The 19,156-nt window shown below is 40.4% G+C and overlaps 2 protein-coding genes and 1 pseudogene across 2 annotated transcripts in view; all 3 read left to right on the forward strand.

Moving 5' to 3' along the window:
* Nucleotides 1-995: 995 nt before the first annotated feature.
* Nucleotides 996-4,259, forward strand: LOC115541296 (myosin heavy chain, fast skeletal muscle-like; annotated as a pseudogene).
* Nucleotides 4,260-7,294: 3,035 nt separating this feature from the next.
* Nucleotides 7,295-19,093, forward strand: LOC115542557 (myosin heavy chain, fast skeletal muscle). Its single transcript, XM_030354848.1, has 41 exons — nucleotides 7,295-7,338; nucleotides 8,019-8,053; nucleotides 8,217-8,431; nucleotides 8,541-8,684; nucleotides 8,779-8,935; nucleotides 9,027-9,054; nucleotides 9,155-9,272; nucleotides 9,386-9,478; nucleotides 9,569-9,632; nucleotides 9,714-9,812; nucleotides 10,113-10,216; nucleotides 10,308-10,446; nucleotides 10,571-10,689; nucleotides 10,808-10,957; nucleotides 11,078-11,248; nucleotides 11,342-11,642; nucleotides 11,775-11,845; nucleotides 11,972-12,059; nucleotides 12,183-12,300; nucleotides 12,391-12,514; nucleotides 12,586-12,722; nucleotides 12,811-13,066; nucleotides 13,153-13,395; nucleotides 13,515-13,691; nucleotides 13,800-13,945; nucleotides 14,038-14,128; nucleotides 14,219-14,608; nucleotides 14,720-14,846; nucleotides 15,966-16,084; nucleotides 16,172-16,368; nucleotides 16,454-16,637; nucleotides 16,737-16,902; nucleotides 16,988-17,112; nucleotides 17,195-17,503; nucleotides 17,598-17,801; nucleotides 17,884-18,009; nucleotides 18,089-18,259; nucleotides 18,342-18,446; nucleotides 18,546-18,641; nucleotides 18,726-18,857; nucleotides 18,987-19,093. Exons 3-41 carry the CDS (start codon nucleotides 8,225-8,227, stop codon nucleotides 19,005-19,007), a joined length of 5,817 nt encoding a protein of 1,938 aa, XP_030210708.1. The 5' UTR covers nucleotides 7,295-7,338; nucleotides 8,019-8,053; nucleotides 8,217-8,224; the 3' UTR covers nucleotides 19,008-19,093.
* LOC115542533 (myosin heavy chain, fast skeletal muscle-like) overlaps nucleotides 8,019-19,156 on the forward strand; it is a 193,577-nt gene continuing 182,439 nt past the window's right edge. Inside the window, exon 1 of the mRNA XM_030354818.1 lies at nucleotides 8,019-8,053. The gene's annotated coding sequence lies outside the window, so the exon portion shown is untranslated. The remainder of the gene's footprint in view (nucleotides 8,054-19,156) is intronic.

Raw genomic sequence — 19,156 nt, forward strand, 5'->3', positions numbered from 1 at the left:
ACCTACAATTTTTTTTACATTGTGATGAACGAGTGATGAACTGATTTATTCATTTTTACTCCTTGCTGTTTTGCTGATAAAATACTTTAGCCATTACTCCATATGCATTGTGTTAGGTTAAGCCACCTTGAGAATGCTTACACACACACACACACACACACACACACACACACACACACACACACACACACACACACACACACACACACACACACACACACACACACACACACACACACACACACACACACAGCAGGTTGGTTGCAAAGATAAATGCATCATTCAGACTAAATTGACCTTCATACCTGTACTTTCTATTTAAGTATAAAGAAAATAGTTTATCTGATCCCTAGATGACTAGTGAGACAGGCGGGTTTTAAGGAAAAGATTAGTTATATATCACACTATGTTGATGAAATACTTAGTGGCATTGGAAGAATTGAAGGGAATGCACTCCAAAAGGTATTAATAAATGCAACACTATAACTTCCAAGGTATCAGGCCTTGATAATTTACGTTCCCTGGCATTAAGTCATAAAGATTGAAAATCTTGCCAACAAAACGGAATGTTGGCTAACTGTTGCAATGTGGCAAGCACTGGTAATAAACGTAACTAATATATTTATAGATTAAACTGATCATTAACTTGTTGAACATAGTAAATGTTCTGCATTTCCAATAAACCAAATGCATATATGAAATGTCCCCAGATATTATGAATTGGATGAATTGGATTCCAGCATAAAAACATTTGAAATGTGTTGATGTTGCATTTAAAATATTGAGATAAAATACATACACAACTTATACAATTATAGATTGTTATCATGTATGGCACTAAAAGAATGAGCCAATAAACAAATTATTTGCAAAGTTTTAAAAAAGCATCGAAGACCTGCCCTTATTTAGTTTCCACTTATGTCAAACATGCTAATTTCTGAAATTAGCATGTTTGACATATGATTTTGTTTTGGGGGAAAAACCTGACTGAGGAGATGGCCTCTCAGGATGAGAGTGCTGCTAAGCTGACAAAGGAGAAGAAAGCCCTCCAAGAGTCACATCAGCAGACTCTTGATGACCTGCAGGCAGAGGAACACAAAGTCAACACTCTGACCAAGGCCAAGACCAAGCAGCAACAGCAGGTGGATGATGTGAGAAAAGCTCATGGAAACATTCAATGAATATCAGTAGTTGCAGAGAATATTCAATATTACATTTGATTGTTCTTCATTATTTTTTATTATAGAAGCTCCGTATGGACCTCGAGAGATCCAAGAGAAAGCTTGAGGGTGATCTGAAACTGGCTCAGGAATCTGTCATGGATCTTGAGAACAGCAAACAGCAGTCTTATGAGAAAATCAAGAAGTAAGCCATTTTTATTTTGTGAACCACAATATAATACATTCAATATGCCTTCTGATTTCTTTTCTTTTTCTTTTACAATAGTTCAACATTTTCTTCATCAATAATTGATAATAAAAATGAATATTTATTATTCACAGAAAGGACTTTGAGACCAGCCAGCTTCTGAGCAAGATTGAAGATGAGCAGTCACTGGGTGCTCAGCTTCAGAAAAAGATCAAGGAGCTTCAGGTTGGAGAATACTGGAGAATATGCCTAATGGTGTTCCTTTGCTGTTAATACACATTTTCTGAAATGACACAATTTGATATTGATCAAAATTGTTCCCATTATTTAGGCCCGTATTGAGGAACTTGAGGAAGAGATTGAGGCTGAGCGTGCTGCTCGTGCCAAGGTTGAGAAGCACAGAGCTGATCTCTCCGGAGAATTTGAAGAGATCAGTGAGAGGCTTGAGGAGGCTGGTGGAGCCACTTCTGCTCAGATTACATCTATATTTTCAGTTTTATACCTTTTCTACAACGTATTCAATATTTCACATTCCGCTCCAACTAGGCGAATTCGGCCGTCAGCTTGAGGAGAAGGAAGCTCTGGTCTCCCAGCTGACCAGAGGCAAGCAGGCTTATACTCAACAGATCGAGGAGCTGAAGAGGCAAAATGAGGAGGAAGGTATGGTAGGAAGGTTAAGGTATGGTAGCAGTATTCATGAAAATTGTAGGGGACAAAGATTAAAAAAACATCAGAAATTGTCATGTTGTGTTTCAACTTTTGTAGGTCAAAAAAGCTCTTGCTCATGGTGGGCAATCAGCCCGCCATGACTGTGACCTTCTGAGGGAGCAGATTGAGGAGGAGCAGGAGGCCAAGGCTGAGCAGCAGCGTGGAATGTCTAATGTATTCTTTCTGTTTGAATAATTTACACAAATTAAGCCATGCTATTCATTCATAGGAAAAAGTTTGCCTAGCCTTCAGGAGGCAGAGGAACAGATTGAGGCTGTGAACTCCAAGTGTTCCTCTCTGGAGAAGAACTTTGACAAGGTCTGCTGTTATTAATTTAAATATTCCATCATATGAGTCTCCCTCAGGTGCTTAACATGCACCCCTTTATTATCAACAATAAACAGGTTTTGGCTGACTGGAAGCAGAAATATGAGGAGGGCCAGGCAGAGCTTGAAGGAACTCAGAATGAGGCTTGTTCTCTCAGCACTGACCTTTTCTCTGGATCATCCGGAGAGCATGAAGCGTGAAAAAAAAAAACTCCAACGAGAGTCCACTCTTGACTCTGAGGTCCGGAGCAGGAATGATGCCCTGAGAATCAAGAAGAAGATGGAGGGAGACCTGAATGAGATGGAGATCCAGCTGAGCCATGCCAACCGCCAGGCTGCTGAGGCCCAGAAGCAGCTGAGAAATGTTCAGGGTCAACTAAAGGTGTGACAATAACAAATGAACCGCGCTTGTGAAATGTAGTACTAGATGTCCTTTTATGATGTTTTCTGTTTCTGTTAATATTAGGATGCCCGGTTGCATCTTGATGATGCCGTCAGAGCTGCGGAAGACCTGAAGGAGCAGGCTGCCATGGCAGATCGTAGGAGCGGTCTAATGGTGGCTGAAATTGAGGGAACAGACAGAGAGAGGCCGCAAAGTGGCTGAGCAAGAGCTGGTGGACGCCAGTGAGCTGGTTGGACTGCTGCACTCTCAGGTAAACAAACATTCTAATCCTATCATTTGAATACAAGAACACAAATGTTTTAATTGTAATTGCATTATAATATGTTTCGGAACACAAACCTGTTGAACTTGAAGAGGAAGCTTGAGACTGACCTGGTCCAAGTCCAGGGTGAGTTTGACAACACCGTCCAGGAAGCCAGAAATGCTGAAGAGAATGAAAAGGCCATCACTGATCACTGATGTAGTTCTACACTCGTTTGTTAATGATGTTATGAAAACTTAATGGAACTCTTAATAAATATATAACTTGACCTTGTAGGCTGCCATGATGGCTAAGGAGCTGAAGAAAGAGCAGGACACTAGCTCTCACCTGGAGAGGATGAAGAAGAACCTGGAGGTCACAGTGAAAGACTTGCAGCATCGCCTGGATGAGGCTGAGAACCTGGCCTTGAAGGGTAGCAAGAAGCAGCTTCAGTAACGGCCAGAGTAAGAAAGTAATCATCAAGCATTTAATAATATTTTAAGTCCATGTAAGGACGAGTTTCATTGTTTCATTTTACTCTAAAGGTTCGTGATCTGGAGGCAGAGGTTGATAATGAACAGAGAAGTGGGGCAGATGCTGTAAAAGGTGACCGCAAATATGAGAGGAGAGTCAAGGAACTCACCTACCAGGTAGGTCCGACTTAAATCTCCAAATATGTTTCTACTGCATTAGCATTTTGATCATATCTAAAGGCCACATGATTGTGTTTTTTCACTTTGAAATGTTCATCAGACTTAGCAGGAAAAGAAGAATGGTTGCAGACTCCAGGATCTTGTGGACAAAGCTCAGCTGAAGGTGAAGGTTTCCAAGAGTCAGGCTGAGGAAGCGGTAAGTAGAAACAACATAACAAAATCTGATTATTGCATTAAATGTGGAATTTATTTAAACAAAATACGAATGTTCCTACAGGAGTAGCAGGCCAACTCTTACTTGTCCAAGTGAAGGAAGGTTCAACATGAGCTGGAGGAGGCTGAGAAACGTGCTGACATCGTCGAGACTCAGGTCAACAAGCTGAGGGCCAAGAGCCATGACTCTGGAAAGGTAATTGGATGGCAGTAAACTTGGTACACTTCCGATTTTTGTACAAATATATACCTTAGAATCTACTCAAATGTTTTACTTCAAACATGACAAAATATCTAAGTCCTGCATTTGCTTGTTTTTCTCTTAGGGTAAGGAGAGTGCTGAATAATTCCTTGCCATTGGAAATATTTCACATTTTACAAGGCATATAATATGAAAAAAAAATTGATAGCAAACAATAAACTATACATCTATTTTCCATCTTGTAATGTGTAGTTATTTGTTTGGCTTTACTTCCTTTGCTCAGTCTTATAAACATTTTTTTATTTTTTACTAGAGATGGATCTCATAGGTCATTGGATACAGGCCGAAAGGTTAAACATAAAATTACTTTTGATCAAATAAGACATACTTTCAGGCATATGGATGTCCATGTAGTGAAGGAAAAAGTCAAGCAATGCTTTGGAATGTGCATGACATTTTAAAGTGTAAACATCGGACTACTTGAGAAACGCACAACTAATGCAAAGTTTGGTGTACGGCATTTTAGTTAAACTACTTTCCACATTGTCCTGCTATAGGCAATCTTAGCATTGTGTTCATCAGCTAGCAAATATGTGGTTTACCACTCTAAAAACATACAAATTAGCATAATGCTGCAGGCTTAGAGCAACCCTCTGCCTAATTATGGTACGGCACCCGGTTTAGTTATGGTACAGCCCCAGGTTTAGTTATGATATGGTCCAAGGCTTAGTTATGGTATGGCTCCATGCTTGTTTGCCTGCAAATCCTATTTGCAACCCCGCCATCCCAACCGTCTATTCATTTGTTGTACTTTATTTTACTCCAGGGAGATTGAGGACACTGCATTTAACCTATCCCTAGCAGCATTAGGACCACTAGGTCAGTCAGGCCCTCTCGGCCCTGACTGAAGATTTTCAAGATATTATTATTATTTTATTAACTCATAATTTGATAAGCAACATCTTAAAAACTGTCTTAAAAAAAACGTTTTGGAATGTAAAGGTTTAAATTAAATAATCCCCTTGGTCAGCCATCAGAATGATTCTGACTCTGCAGTTGTTGTGAAGGGTCGAATAATAGTAATTAAATTAGACTTATTTCAGAAGACGGTGAAAAAAAAACCTATCTTCCTTTAAATCAAATATTGGTATAATCTAGGGTTCTTATTATCAAGAGTTAATAACAGAAAGATTACAATTAGGGCATTTAGCAGACCCTTTTATCCAAGCGACTTACATCGGTTAATACACACATTGACACACCGACAGCAGAGTCAACCATGCAAGGCGACCGCCAGCTCGTCAGGGTTTGCTCAGGGACACATCAACACTCAGCTAGGAGGAGCTGGGGATCAGACTAGCAACCTTTAGGTTACAAGACAACTGCTCTACCTCCTGAGCTAGATCCACACCAGAGTTAAGCTTTTGAAAGGCATTTCAACTCCACCAACTAATGCGATACCCGTGGATAACATGATCAGCATGGAGCCAAAGCTCTACTGTCCTGTTGGAGTTCAATTTGTCCACATATATTTACAACTGGTGTGTATCAGGGAACGGGGCGAGTGCCTGGTGATTACTGGCAGCTCACTATGGATTCTGGGCTGGTTTAGGGTTCATTAGCACTTACACATTAGCCCAGCTGGCCCATTGTCAGAAATGACTCTGCACTATGCGACAGAGCTGTCGCAGAGCTTATTTATATTTTATATTTTGAAAAAGAAAAATGCCTTTTGAACATCACAAACATGATATGATCCTAGATGTAATATATATTATGTTTAAAAGCCCAATAACCGTAGATAACATAAGGTATTTTGTTAATTAAACTAGGTTAACAAAACACTTGGTAAGGGAAATGCACTCTAACAACTCCTTGGCATCATGTCATTAAAGTATATATAATCCAAGAACACGAACATAACCATGCCAAAAAAGGATCTGTGGTCACAGTTTCGATTTCAATCTAATTATTTATAGATATTAGATAGATGCCCAAGTTTCATTCAATCTGTGATGGAAGGTAAATGCCAATGCCGCTGGTTTTTAGCAGATATAAATATGATGTTAAAATTGTAAAATGAGAAATGGTAAAAAGACAGGAATGATGCTCTTGTCTATCAGTGTGTGCGCTGACTGCAGTTAAGATGATAACAAAAGGGGAGATATGAAAAGTATCACTTTCAGCCCACATTTCAAACACAATATTGAACCGCTGTTATGGTTATCATGGAACAAATTGAAATGCTATATAAATGAGGACAGTACTCCGGACAAAATGAATTAAGAAAAACAATGAAAAGAAGTTTTAAAACCTACAACATTTTTTACATTAACACACGAGTGATGAACTATTTTAAAATAATTTTCCCATGCACCTTGCTGTTGGGCCGATCAAACCCAATAACCATTATTCCATATTATCATTATTATAATTGATTCATTATGCATGACACACACATGCAAACACACACAGCAGGTTGGTTGAAAAGCTAAATGATTCCTAGATGGCTAGTAAGACAGGACAGGTTGGAGATTTCTGTTGAGCCACAATGTCTTTGTACATCCTTAATAAACTGATTTGTTTATTTATTCAGGGAAAAGATTAGTAACATATCACACTATGTTGATGAAATAATTTAGAAACCTTAATAGCTATTGAAGTAGTGAAGAGAGTGCACTCCAAAATGTATTAATAAATGCAACACTATACCTTCCAAGATCAGGCCTCTATTAATTTACGTTCCCTGGCATTAAAGTCATGAAAGATTTAAAATCATGCCAACAAAACGGAATGTTGGCTAACACTTGCAATGTGGCAAGCACTGGTAATATACTTGAATGTATTATATTTATAGATTCAACTGATTATTAACTTATTAAACAGAGTAAATGTTCTAAAATTGCATGAAACAAACTAAAATATGAAATACCCCCAGATATTATGAATTGGATCCAGCATACAGACTGTTGAAATGTATTTATGTCGCAGTCAAAATATTACTCATTAATACAAATACAAAAAAAACACCATATAAATTCTTAACATGTATGGCACTCAAGGTATGACTCAATTAACAAAAAGTTAAAAAGTTAAAAAAGAAAAGCGTTTTGAGGATCTGCCCTTATTTAGTTTCTGCCTGGACTGCAGAACCACCTCTATATAAGAGGCCACAAGATGAGATGGATAAGACTGCAGGGGATTTCAGGTTGTTACAACTGGTGGTAAGTCTGACTGATGCTTCAGCTTGCTTGTCTTTTCCTGGAGGCTCTTTTCATTTATTAAAATGACTACTTTGTTATTTAGGCTACATTCATCCAATTGTTAATATTTTTTATGCAGATAATTTTTTGACCATATTGTTTTTAAGTAACCACTGCATTTGAGTCTTATTTTTTTATATATTTTGAGGATTTCTTTGGATTGATAATTCATGTTTTGAACGACTTGAGACTTTTTTCAGACAATCTCAGACTGCAGTCTAAGAGAGATACTGTCTAGAAGAGACCATTGCATTATAATTTATTTCTGTGTATTTAATTACTCCACCCAGCGACTTTGAATGATACTTATTCAATTTCTTGGTATAGAAACCATTAGTAGAGATTTTTAAGATGGTTTTATGTGAGGTTAGTTTTTTATGCATTATTTACCAACCTCTTATTTTCTCTTATATAATTTGATAGGGATCATATTTTTTTTAAATATTTGATAATTTAATTATTATCTTTGGTGGTATCAGATAGGAAATGTTGCTAGAAGAGAAAAAAATCAACAATTAAGAACAAAAGCACATGTGCCTCTGCACTGACACACATGGCCTTGGATTTTATATTAGATTGTCCATTTTACTCAGGAACAAGTCAGTAAAATGTTAACATTAGACTTACTTTTTCTTGTTAAGGTATCATTTCTTCTGCAGCTGAAGGGAAGAAAACGGTAAGAATAATTCAGCATCATCTCATCACCGAAAAAGCTCCAGACCTTCTTGAGGCTATCTGTACTTTTAAATAAAGATAACACCATCACAAAACCTTCTTGAAGCCATCTATATATGTCAGTTAAAATAAATAAATGAGTATGTTTGTTTTCATGAAATAAGCCTCCATCATGAGTACGGACGCAGAAATGGCCATTTATGGCGCGGCTGCCATTTACCTCCGGAAGCCAGAGAGGGAGAGGATTTCGGCCCAGAGCTCGCCATTCGATGCGAAGACTGCTGCATATGTGACTGATGTTAAGGAACTGTACCTAAAGTGTACCATCACTAAGAGGGAAGGTGGCAAAGTCACCGTCACCGTTTTGACTACAAAGGAGGTAGGCAGTGGTTGATGATGGCAGAAACAAATTAGCTGGTATCAACAAAAAGTGAAAGTCTCAATAGTTGTACTGGTAAGAAAACTAATAATGAGTTTCCATATTTCAGGAGAGGACAGTCAAGGAGGACGATGTCTATCCCATGAATCCTCCCAAGTACGACAAAATTGAGGACATGGCCATGATGACCCATCTCAATGAAGCCTCTGTGTTGTATAACCTCGCAGAGCGTTATTCAGCATGGATGATCTACGTAAGATATTTTGCCTCAATGAAAATATAAGAAACATGAGTAATATGCATCGTTAATAGGTACAATTAATGTGAATCTCTGTGACCTCCTTCAGACCTACTCTGGGCTGTTCTGTGCCACTGTAAACCCCTACAAGTGGCTCCCAGTGTACGATCAGGCGTGTGTCAATGCCTACAGAGGCAAGAAGCGTATGGAGGCTCCACCCCACATCTTCTCTGTCTCTGACAACGCCTTTCAGTTCATGCTTACTGGTTTGTAAATTCAAAGTTTCAAATCCCTAATTTTACCTTGTTTTTATTATTAAATGGCATAATCATGCAAATGTAAATATTTATTTTACAGACAGAGAGAACCAGTCTGTCCTTATCACGTAAGTTTAATCCTGTTAATATAATATAAATATAATACACTGAATCATGCATTGGAAACATGTCAATATGAATTTACTTTATTTGTCTTTTCACACCCAGTGGAGAATCCGGTGCTGGAAAGACTGTGAACACCAAGCGTGTCATCCAGTATTTTGCTACCATCGCAGTGAGTGGTGGAGGAGATAAGCCGGCGGATGCAGGCGCTGGAAAGATAAAAGTATGTTTAAATCAATTAAATCAATGAATCAATTCATTAATAAATCACATAAGAACATGAAGAATTCAAATATAATTCAGAAAAAGGTATAAACATTTTATGTCGGATTATAGGGGTCACTGGAGGACCAGATCATTGCAGCAAATCCCCTGCTGGAGGCCTATGGTAATGCCAAGACTGTGAGAAATGACAACTCCTCCCGTTTTGTAAGTATGAAATGAATTCCTCCCTGAAGATGCTCCCTACTTTTTGAGTATTTTTTTGAGGATGATTAAAACTAATTATTTTGCAAACAGGGTAAATTCATCAGAATTCATTTCCACGCAAACGGTAAACTATCCAGTGCTGACATTGAGACGTGTAAGTATCTAGTTCTACATGTGGATTCCTTAACCAAGATTATTAGTGGTATAGGTTTTGATTAATGAATGGGCCTTATAGATCTGCTGGAGAAGTCCAGAGTGTCATTCCAGCTTCCCGATGAGAGAGGCTATCACATCTTCTTCCAGATGATGACCAACCACAAACCTGAGATCATTGGTGAGATTTTATAATAGTAAGAGTGTGAAGAATGTACTTAATATTAAGATGAAAAGTTGTCCTGAATTGCCTTTATCTATTCGAATACGACGTAATATGTACAAATTACTTCTGAAGTTGAAATATTTAAAGGGCTAGTTTTCTCTCTAGAATAAATCGTTTTTGGTAAAGATTATATCTTCCATTGCATATTATGGAAATGCATTTGGAAAAGCAAGATTAATTATTTTTTTATTCAGAAGTTAACTGTTAGGTAGCAGCATATAAAGCAGAAAAAAAGACATTTGTTTAATCCCTCAGAAATGACACTCATCACCAGCAACCCCTACGACTTCCCCATGTGCAGTCAGGGTCAGATCACTGTGGCCAGCATTGATGACAAAGAGGAGCTGGATGCTACTGATGTCAGTGGTTGATTGAAAAACAATTCATATATTTTCCACGTGGCATACGTTTTATAAAATGTTTTCTAAATGTTCTTTGTTTTCAACACAGGCTGCTATTGATATTTTGGGCTTCACTAATGAGGACAAGGTGGCCATCTTTAAGTTTACTGGTGCTGTGCTTCACCACGGTAACATGAAGTTCAAGCAGAAGCAGCGTGAGGAGCAGGCTGAGCCAGATGGCAATGAAGGTAACAATTAACATGTATTCATCAGTGCACTAGAAGGTATATTGGTGCATATTTGCTTGTATTACATTTGGAGTAATTATTATACAGAATAATAACACATTCGTTTTTCATGTTACCTTTGTAGAGGCCGACAAGATTTGCTATCTACTGTCTCTGAACTCTGCTGATATGCTCAAAGCTCTTTGCTACCCAAGAGTGAAGGTCGGAAATGAGTATGTCACCAAGGGACAGACTGTACCTCAGGTAAGAAAAACACAGTTTATGTGTTAATAGACAATTTCTGTTAACCTGGTTTGTCTATTATGACGTATAGTATATTTTGATATGATTGTGATGATTTTATAAAGAAAAATATTTTCAGGTCAACAACTCAGTGAGTGCCCTGGCCAAGTCTATCTATGAGAGGCTGTTCTTGTGGATGGTCATCCGTATCAACACGATGCTGGACACCAAGCAAGCAAGACAATTCTACATTGGTGTGCTGGACATTGCTGGTTTTGAGATTTTTGATGTAGGTTGTTCAATAAGTGGCAGCATTTCTGAAAGCATTTCCTTCATTCTGAGACGTTAGTCATTACCATTCAATTCTTGAAAACGAGTAATAGTCGGTTTATTAAATGTCCCCTACTAGTACAACAGCATGGAGCAGCTGTGCATCAACTTTACCAATGAGAAACTGCAACAGTTCTTCAACCACACCATGTTCGTCCTGGAGCAAGAGGAGTACAAGAAGGAGGGTATCATCTGGGAGTTCATTGACTTTGGCATGGACTTGGCTGCCTGCATTGAGCTCATTGAGAAGGTACACCTGAATATTATAACTATATATTTTTATTCTATGTGTGGCCATGAAGGTACTTTTCATAATTTGTCATCTGTCATTTTTTCTCTTAAGCCAATGGGCATCTTCTCCATCCTTGAAGAGGAGTGCATGTTCCCCAAGGCCTCAGACGTTACCTTCAAGAACAAGCTGTATGACCAGCATCTTGGCAAGACCAAAGCATTTGAGAAGCCCAAGCCTGCAAAGGGCAAGGCTGAGGCCCACTTCTCCCTGGTGCACTATGCTGGTACCGTGGACTACAACGTCGCTGGCTGGCTGGACAAGAACAAGGATCCCCTGAATGACTCTGTTGTTCAGCTGTACCAGAAGTCCTCTAACAAACTCCTGCCTGTCCTGTACCCACCTGTAGTTGAAGGTACGGCTCACATTTTGGACCAGTAGTTTTTCTGTCCATGATATTATAATAACCATTTATTTCCAGCCATTTGATGTGTTTCTTAAAAATATATATGCATGAAATGAACTAATAACCAATAATTAAAAACAGAGGTTGGCGGTGCAAAGAAAGGAGGCAAGAAGAAGGGTGGCTCCATGCAGACCGTGTCTTCACAGTTCAGGGTAAGGGTAAACACACAAATAAATGTAAAAACATTCTTCACTTTACTTATTATATGCATATATAATTCTAATTTGTTTTTTCCGAAACAAGTTCTATGCAATTTATATTTTGTTTTATGTCTAAAGGAGAATTTGGGCAAACTGATGACCAACTTGAGGAGCACCCATCCTCACTTTGTGCGTTGTCTGATTCCCAATGAGTCAAAGACTCCAGGTACAGTGACTACTAGTATATGTTCATAGTGTCTGCATCAAGTTATACATTTTAGTGAGGTTTTATGGGCATTGCTATACCAAACTAATATAATTCAAAACATGAATTTCACCAAAAAAACAGGACTCATGGAGAACTTCCTGGTTATCCACCAGCTGAGGTGTAACGGTGTACTGGAGGGCATCAGAATCTGCAGAAAGGGCTTCCCCAGCAGAATCCTCTATGCTGACTTCAAGCAGAGGTACTAACTGAAGGATTTTTCAATGGCAACTTTATAAATGCCTTTTAATATTTGTGTCATTGTTAAAAACATTACAATGATCTTCTTCAGGTACAAAGTACTGAATGCCAGTGTCATTCCTGATGGTCAGTTTATTGACAACAAGAAGGCTTCTGAGAAACTTCTTGGATCCATTGACGTACCTCATGATGAGTACAAATTTGGACACACCAAGGTATGTTTATTGCTGCAAAAACTAGGTTTCTACTGGATTTGACGCTGACAAACGTCTCTTGTTACATTAAGGTGTTCTTCAAAGCTGGTCTTCTGGGTACTCTTGAGGAGATGCGAGATGAGAAGCTGGCAGCTCTGGTCGGGATGATTCAGGCTGCAGCCAGAGGTTATGTCATGAGAAAGGAATATGTGAAGATGACGGAGAGGAGGTATGTTTTTAAACATTGTTGTCAAAACAACAATGGTTTTTTAGCTATTAAGTACATCCCCGATATGATGGTTTATTTTATTCTATAGGGAAGCCATCTACACTATTCAGTACAACATCCGCTCATTCATGAATGTCAAACACTGGCCATGGATGAAGGTGTACTACAAGATAAAGCCTCTTCTGAAGAGTGCTGAAACCGAGAAGGAGCTTGCCAATATGAAGGAAAACTATGATAAGATGAAGACTGACTTGGCAGCTGCCCTGGCCAAGAAGAAGGAACTTGAGCAGAAGATGGTTTCTCTCGTGCAGGAGAAGAATGATCTTGCACTGCAAATGGCTTCTGTAAGTAAACATTATGTAAAATGTATGTGTGCAAACATTGAGATACATTTGATGTGACATGTTTTACCAATATAAATATCACACAGGAAGGAGACAATCTGAATGATGCTGAAGAAAGGTGTGAAGGACTCATCAAGAGTAAGATCCAGCTGGAGGCCAAACTCAAGGAGACGACTGAGAGATTGGAGGATGAGGAGGAAATCAATGCTGAGCTGACTGCCAAGAAGAGAAAACTGGAAGATGAATGCTCTGAACTCAAGAAGGACATTGATGACCTGGAGCTTACCTTGGCCAAAGTGGAGAAGGAGAAACATGCCACTGAGAACAAGGTTTGTTAAGATTTAACCACAATACCATCACCATCAACATTGTCCATCCGTTATAGAGTTTAAGGGAAGGTTACATTTTACATATGAGAAATTATGAAACGTGAATTTGTTTTTTTCAGGTGAAGAACCTGACTGAGGAGATGGCCTCTCAGGATGAGAGCGTTGCTAAGCTGACAAAGGAGAAGAAAGCCCTCCAAGAGTCACATCAGCAGACTCTTGATGACCTGCAGGCAGAGGAAGACAAAGTCAACACTCTGACCAAGGCCAAGACCAAGCTTGAACAGCAAGTGGATGATGTGAGAAAAGCTCATGGAAACTTTCAATGAATATTAGTAATGGAGTTGAGTGAATATTCAATATTACATTGGATTGTTCTTAATTATTTTTCAATTATTGACATCCAGCTTGAAGGTTCTCTGGAGCAAGAGAAGAAGCTCCGTATGGACCTTGAGAGATCCAAGAGAAAGCTTGAGGGTGATCTGAAACTGGCTCAGGAAACTGTCATGGATCTTGAGAATGACAAACAGCAGTCTGACGAGAAAATCAAGAAGTAATTAATTTGTTTTTTAACAATAACAATCGGGTTTAGTGCATGTGACTGTTTTGATATAGTTTACAATTTTTCTTATTAATTATTCACAGGAAGGACTTTGAGACCAGCCAGCTTCTGAGCAAAATTGAGGATGAGCAGTCATTGGGTGCTCAGCTTCAGAAAAAGATCAAGGAGCTTCAGGTGGGAAAATTAATCAATTAAATTGTTTTAATATAAACGTTCTGAAATTATGAACTTGGATATTGACCTTAATATTTGTGTATTATTTAGGCCCGTATTGAGGAACTGGAGGAAGAGATTGAGGCTGAGCGTGCTGCTCGTGCCAAGGTTGAGAAGCAGAGAGCTGATCTCTCCAGGGAACTTGAAGAGATCAGTGAGAGGCTTGAGGAAGCTGGTGGAGCCACTTCTGCTCAGATTGAGATGAACAAGAAGCGTGAAGCTGAGTTCCAGAAGCTGCGTCGTGACCTTGAGGAGTCCACCCTGCAGCATGAAGCCACTGCTGCTGCTCTGCGTAAGAAGCAGGCTGACAGTGTAGCAGAGCTGGGAGAGCAGATTGACAACCTCCAGCGTGTCAAGCAGAAGCTTGAGAAGGAGAAGAGCGAGTACAAGATGGAGATTGATGACCTCTCCAGCAACATGGAAGCTGTTTCTAAGGCCAAGGTAAGTTATTCTTCGATGCCTTCATTGTGTTAAGAAATAATGCAAAATAATAAGTACATAAATAACTATTAATCAACATTGATTTCAAATTGATAATCTTTTAATCATCAGGGAAATCTGGAAAAAATTTGCCGTACCCTTGAGGACCAACTCAGTGAAATCAAGGCTAAGAGTGATGAGAATGCTCGCCAGGTCAATGACATCAGTGCCCAGAGAGCAAGACTGCTGACAGAAAATGGTTGGTATTTATTTTATTCAGGCATTTGTATCATTTGAAATTCTGGGGGTACCATTTTGGGAATGTAATTGAATATACATTTTTCTCCTCGGCAGCCAGTCAGTTTCGTTCTCAGTGGGCGCTGGTCTCCGCCATGGCTGCGCCTTGTCACCAATCCTGTTTGTGATATACATGGACAGGATATCGAGGCGTTGTCGTGGTGGGGAGGGGTTGCAGTTCGGTGGTCTGAGGATCTCGTCACTGCTTTTTGCAGATGATGTGGTCCTCATTGGATCATCGGCCTGTGACCTTCAGCACTCACTGGATCGGCTGGCGGCCGAGTGTGAAGCGGCTGGGATGAGGATCAGCACCGCTAAATCTGAGGCCATGACTCTTAGCAGGAAACCGGTGGATTGCTTACTCCGGGTAGGAAATGAGTCCTTAGCCCAAGTGAAGGAGTTCAAGTACCTCGGGGTCTTGTTCGCGAGTGAGGGTACTATGGAGCGTGAGATTGGCCGGAGAATCGGAGCAGTGGGGGCGGTATTGCGTTCGCTTTACCGCACCGTTGTAACGAAAAGAGAGCTGAGCCGCAATGCAAAGCTCTCGATCTACCGGTCGATCTTCGTTCCTATCCTCACCTATGGTCATGAGGGCTGGGTGATGACCGAAAGGACGAGATCGCGGGTACAAGCGGCCAAGATGATTTTTCTCAGAAGGGTGGCTGGCGTCTCCCTTAGGGATAGGGTGAGAAGCTCAGCCATCCGTGAGGAACTCAGATTAGAGCCGCTGCTCCTTTACTTAGAAAGGAGACAGCTGAGGTGGTTCGGGCATCTGGTAAGGATGCCCACTGGGCGCCTTCCTTGGGAGGTGTTTCAGGCACGTCCAGTGGGGAGGAGACCTTGGGGAAGACCCAGGACTAGGTGGAGAGATTATATCTCAACACTGGCCTGGGAACGCCTCGGGATCCCCCCGTCAGAGCTGGTCAATGTGGCCCGGGAAAGGGAAGTCTGGGGCCCCCTGCTTGAGCTGCTCCCCCCGCGACCCGACCCCGGATAAGCGGACGAAAATGAGATGAGATGAGATGAGATTTTCTCACAAACTCAATATGTATAACTAATTTGACATACTTCCTCCGACTAGGTGAGTTTGGTCGACAGCTTGAGGAAAAGGAAGCTCTTGTCTCCCAGCTGACCAGAGGCAAGCAGGCATATACTCAGCAGGTTGAGGAGCTGAAGAGGCAAAATGAGGAGGAAGTAAAAGTAAGGATCATTTATTCATAAAGACGGTAGGCTTCAAAGATCATGAAATGTATTGAATTTATGAGATCTCTGTTTCGCCTTTTGTAGGCAAAGAATGCTCTTGCTCATGGTGTGCAATCAGCCCGCCATGACTGTGATCTTCTGAGGGAGCAGTTTGAGGAGGAGCAGGAGGCCAAGGCTGAGCTACAGCGTGGAATGTCCAAGGCCAACGGTGAGGTGGCTCAGTGGAGGAGCAAGTATGAAACTGATGCTATCCAGCGCACTGAGGAGCTTGAGGAGTCCAAGTGAGTAAATCATTTAAAACTTTACCTAAATTGGACATTATAATTGTTAAACGTACCCAAATTAAGCCATGTTATTCTTTAACAGAAAAAAGCTTGCCCAGCGCCTTCAAGAGGCTGAGGAACAGATTGAGGCTGTGAACTCCAAGTGTGCCTCTCTGGAGAAGACCAAACAGAGACTCCAGGGTGAGGTGGAGGACCTCATGGTTGATGTGGAGAGGGCCAACGGACTGGCAGCCAACCTAGACAAGAAGCAGAGGAACTTTGACAAGGTGTGTTGTAATTCATTGAGATGACATTTTAAATATTTGTATACAATGATTATTCTTCAAGTGCTAAACTTTTCCTACTTTATTAACAATATTGTGCAGGTTTTGGCTGACTGGAAGCAGAAATATGAGGAGGGTCAGGCAGAGCTTGAAGGAAGTCTTAAAGAGGCTCGTTCTCTCAGCACTGAGCTTTTCAAGATGAAGAACTCCTATGAAGAAACTCTAGATCATCTGGAGACCATGAAGCGTGAAAACAAAAACCTTCAACGTGAGTATTTGTTAAATAATATTAAAGTGCCAGGTTGTGGTAAAATATGTATCAGACTTATGACAAATGCAAAATTGCTCTGTAGAGGAGATTTCTGATTTGACTGAACAAATTGGTGAGACCGGAAAGAGCATCCATGAGCTGGAGAAATCCAAGAAGCAGGTGGAGACAGAGAAGACTGAGATCCAGTCAGCCCTTGAGGAAGCTGAGGTGAGGATTCAATCTGCAAAACAACATAAAAAATCAAATAATTAGTGTCTGCAATTTTGTCAATTTTTATTTTATACCTTAGGGAACCCTGGAGCATGAGGAATCCAAGATTCTGCGTGTCCAACTGGAGCTGAACCAGATTAAGGGTGAGGTTGACAGGAAGCTGGCTGAAAAGGATGAGGAGATGGAGCAGATCAAGAGGAACAGCCAGAGGGTCATTGACTCCATGCAGGCCACTCTTGACTCTGAGGTCAGGAGCAGGAATGATGCCCTGAGAATCAAGAAGAAGATGGAAGGAGACCTGAATGAGATGGAGATCCAGCTGAGTCATGCCAACCGCCAGGCTGCTGAGTCCCAGAAGCAGCTGAGAAATGTTCAAGGACAACTGAAGGTAAAACACAGATGTAATGTACGGCACATGTAGAATATAGTTGCATTTATATCTTGTGGTGAACTATTCAGTTCTGTTTTCATGTGAATATTAGGATGCCCAACTGCATCTTGATGATGCTGTCAGAGCTGCGGAAGACCTGAAGGAGCAGGCTGCCATGGTGGAACGTAGGAACGGTCTCATGGTGGCTGAAATTGAGGAGCTGAGGGCAGCTCTGGAACAGACAGAGAGAGGCCGCAAAGTGGCTGAGCAAGAGCTGGTGGATGCCAGCGAGCGTGTTGGACTGCTGCACTCTCAGGTAAACAAACATTTGAATCCTGTCATACGATTACAAGAACACGTTCATGTTTTAACAGTAATTGAGTAATAATATGTTTCAGAACACAAGCCTGTTGAACTCAAAGAAAAAGCTGGAAAGTGACCTGGTCCAAGTCCAGGGTGAGGTGGATGACAGTGTCCAGGAAGCCAGAAATGCTGAAGAGAAGGCCAAGAAAGCCATCACTGATGTAGGCCTATATTTGTTTGTTAATTGATGTTTTGAGAACTTAATGGAACTCTTGATGAATATATTACTTCTTCTTGTAGGCTGCCATGATGGCTGAGGAGCTGAAAAAAGAGCAGGATACTAGTTCTCACCTTGAGAGGATGAAGAAGAACCTGGAGGTCACAGTGAAAGACCTGCAGCATCGCCTGGATGAGGCTGAGAACCTGGCCATGAAGGGTGGCAAGAAGCAGCTGCAGAAACTGGAGGCCAGAGTAAGACAATAATCACCCAGCATTTAAAAATGTATAACTCAAGTGTAAGGACAAGGTTGAGTCATTCACTTTTACTCTCAAGGTTCGCGATCTGGAGTCAGAGGTTGATAATGAACAGAGGCGTGGAGCAGAAGCTATAAAAGGTGTCCGCAAATATGAGAGGAGAGTCAAGGAACTCACCTACCAGGTATGTCCAATTTACATCTCCAAATATGTTTATTATAGCATTTTGATCATAGATAAAGGCCACATGATGTGGATTTTTTCACTTTCAAATGTGCATCAGACTGAGGAGGATAAGAAGAATGGCTGCAGACTTCAGGATCTTGTTGACAAGCTGCAAATGAAGGTGAAGGCTTACAAGAGACAGTCTGAGGAAGCGGTAAGTTACAAGGAATTACAAGGGATACTCAACTCAACTTTGCGACATTAAATTTTAAATGACAAAATATGAATATATCTACAGGAGGAGCAGGCCAACTCTTACCTGTCCAAGTGCAGGAAGGTTCAACATGAGCTGGAGGAGGCTGAGGAACGTGCTGATATTGCTGAGACTCAGGTCAACAAGCTGAGGGCCAAGACCCGTGACTCTGGAAAGGTAATTGGACAGTAAAAGTACAGTTCAGATTTTTCAACTATTTTCTATTTAATAATTTCCTAGAATTCTTTACTTTAAAAATGCCTTTTACAAATTTAAACCCTACTTTTCTTTTGATTTTCTCTTTAGGGAAAGGAGACTGCTGAATAATTCCTCATATTTGAAACATCATTCATACAAGTCATAAAATATGGCTAAATTGTGAAAAGAAATCAATAAACTATAGAACAACTTTCCATCTTGTATTTTGTATTTATTTGTTTGACCTTACTTTCTTTGCATAGCCCTGTAATCAGAGA

Source organism: Gadus morhua, chromosome 4, assembly GCF_902167405.1.
Source record: "Gadus morhua chromosome 4, gadMor3.0, whole genome shotgun sequence".
Lineage (NCBI taxonomy): Eukaryota > Metazoa > Chordata > Actinopteri > Gadiformes > Gadidae > Gadus > Gadus morhua.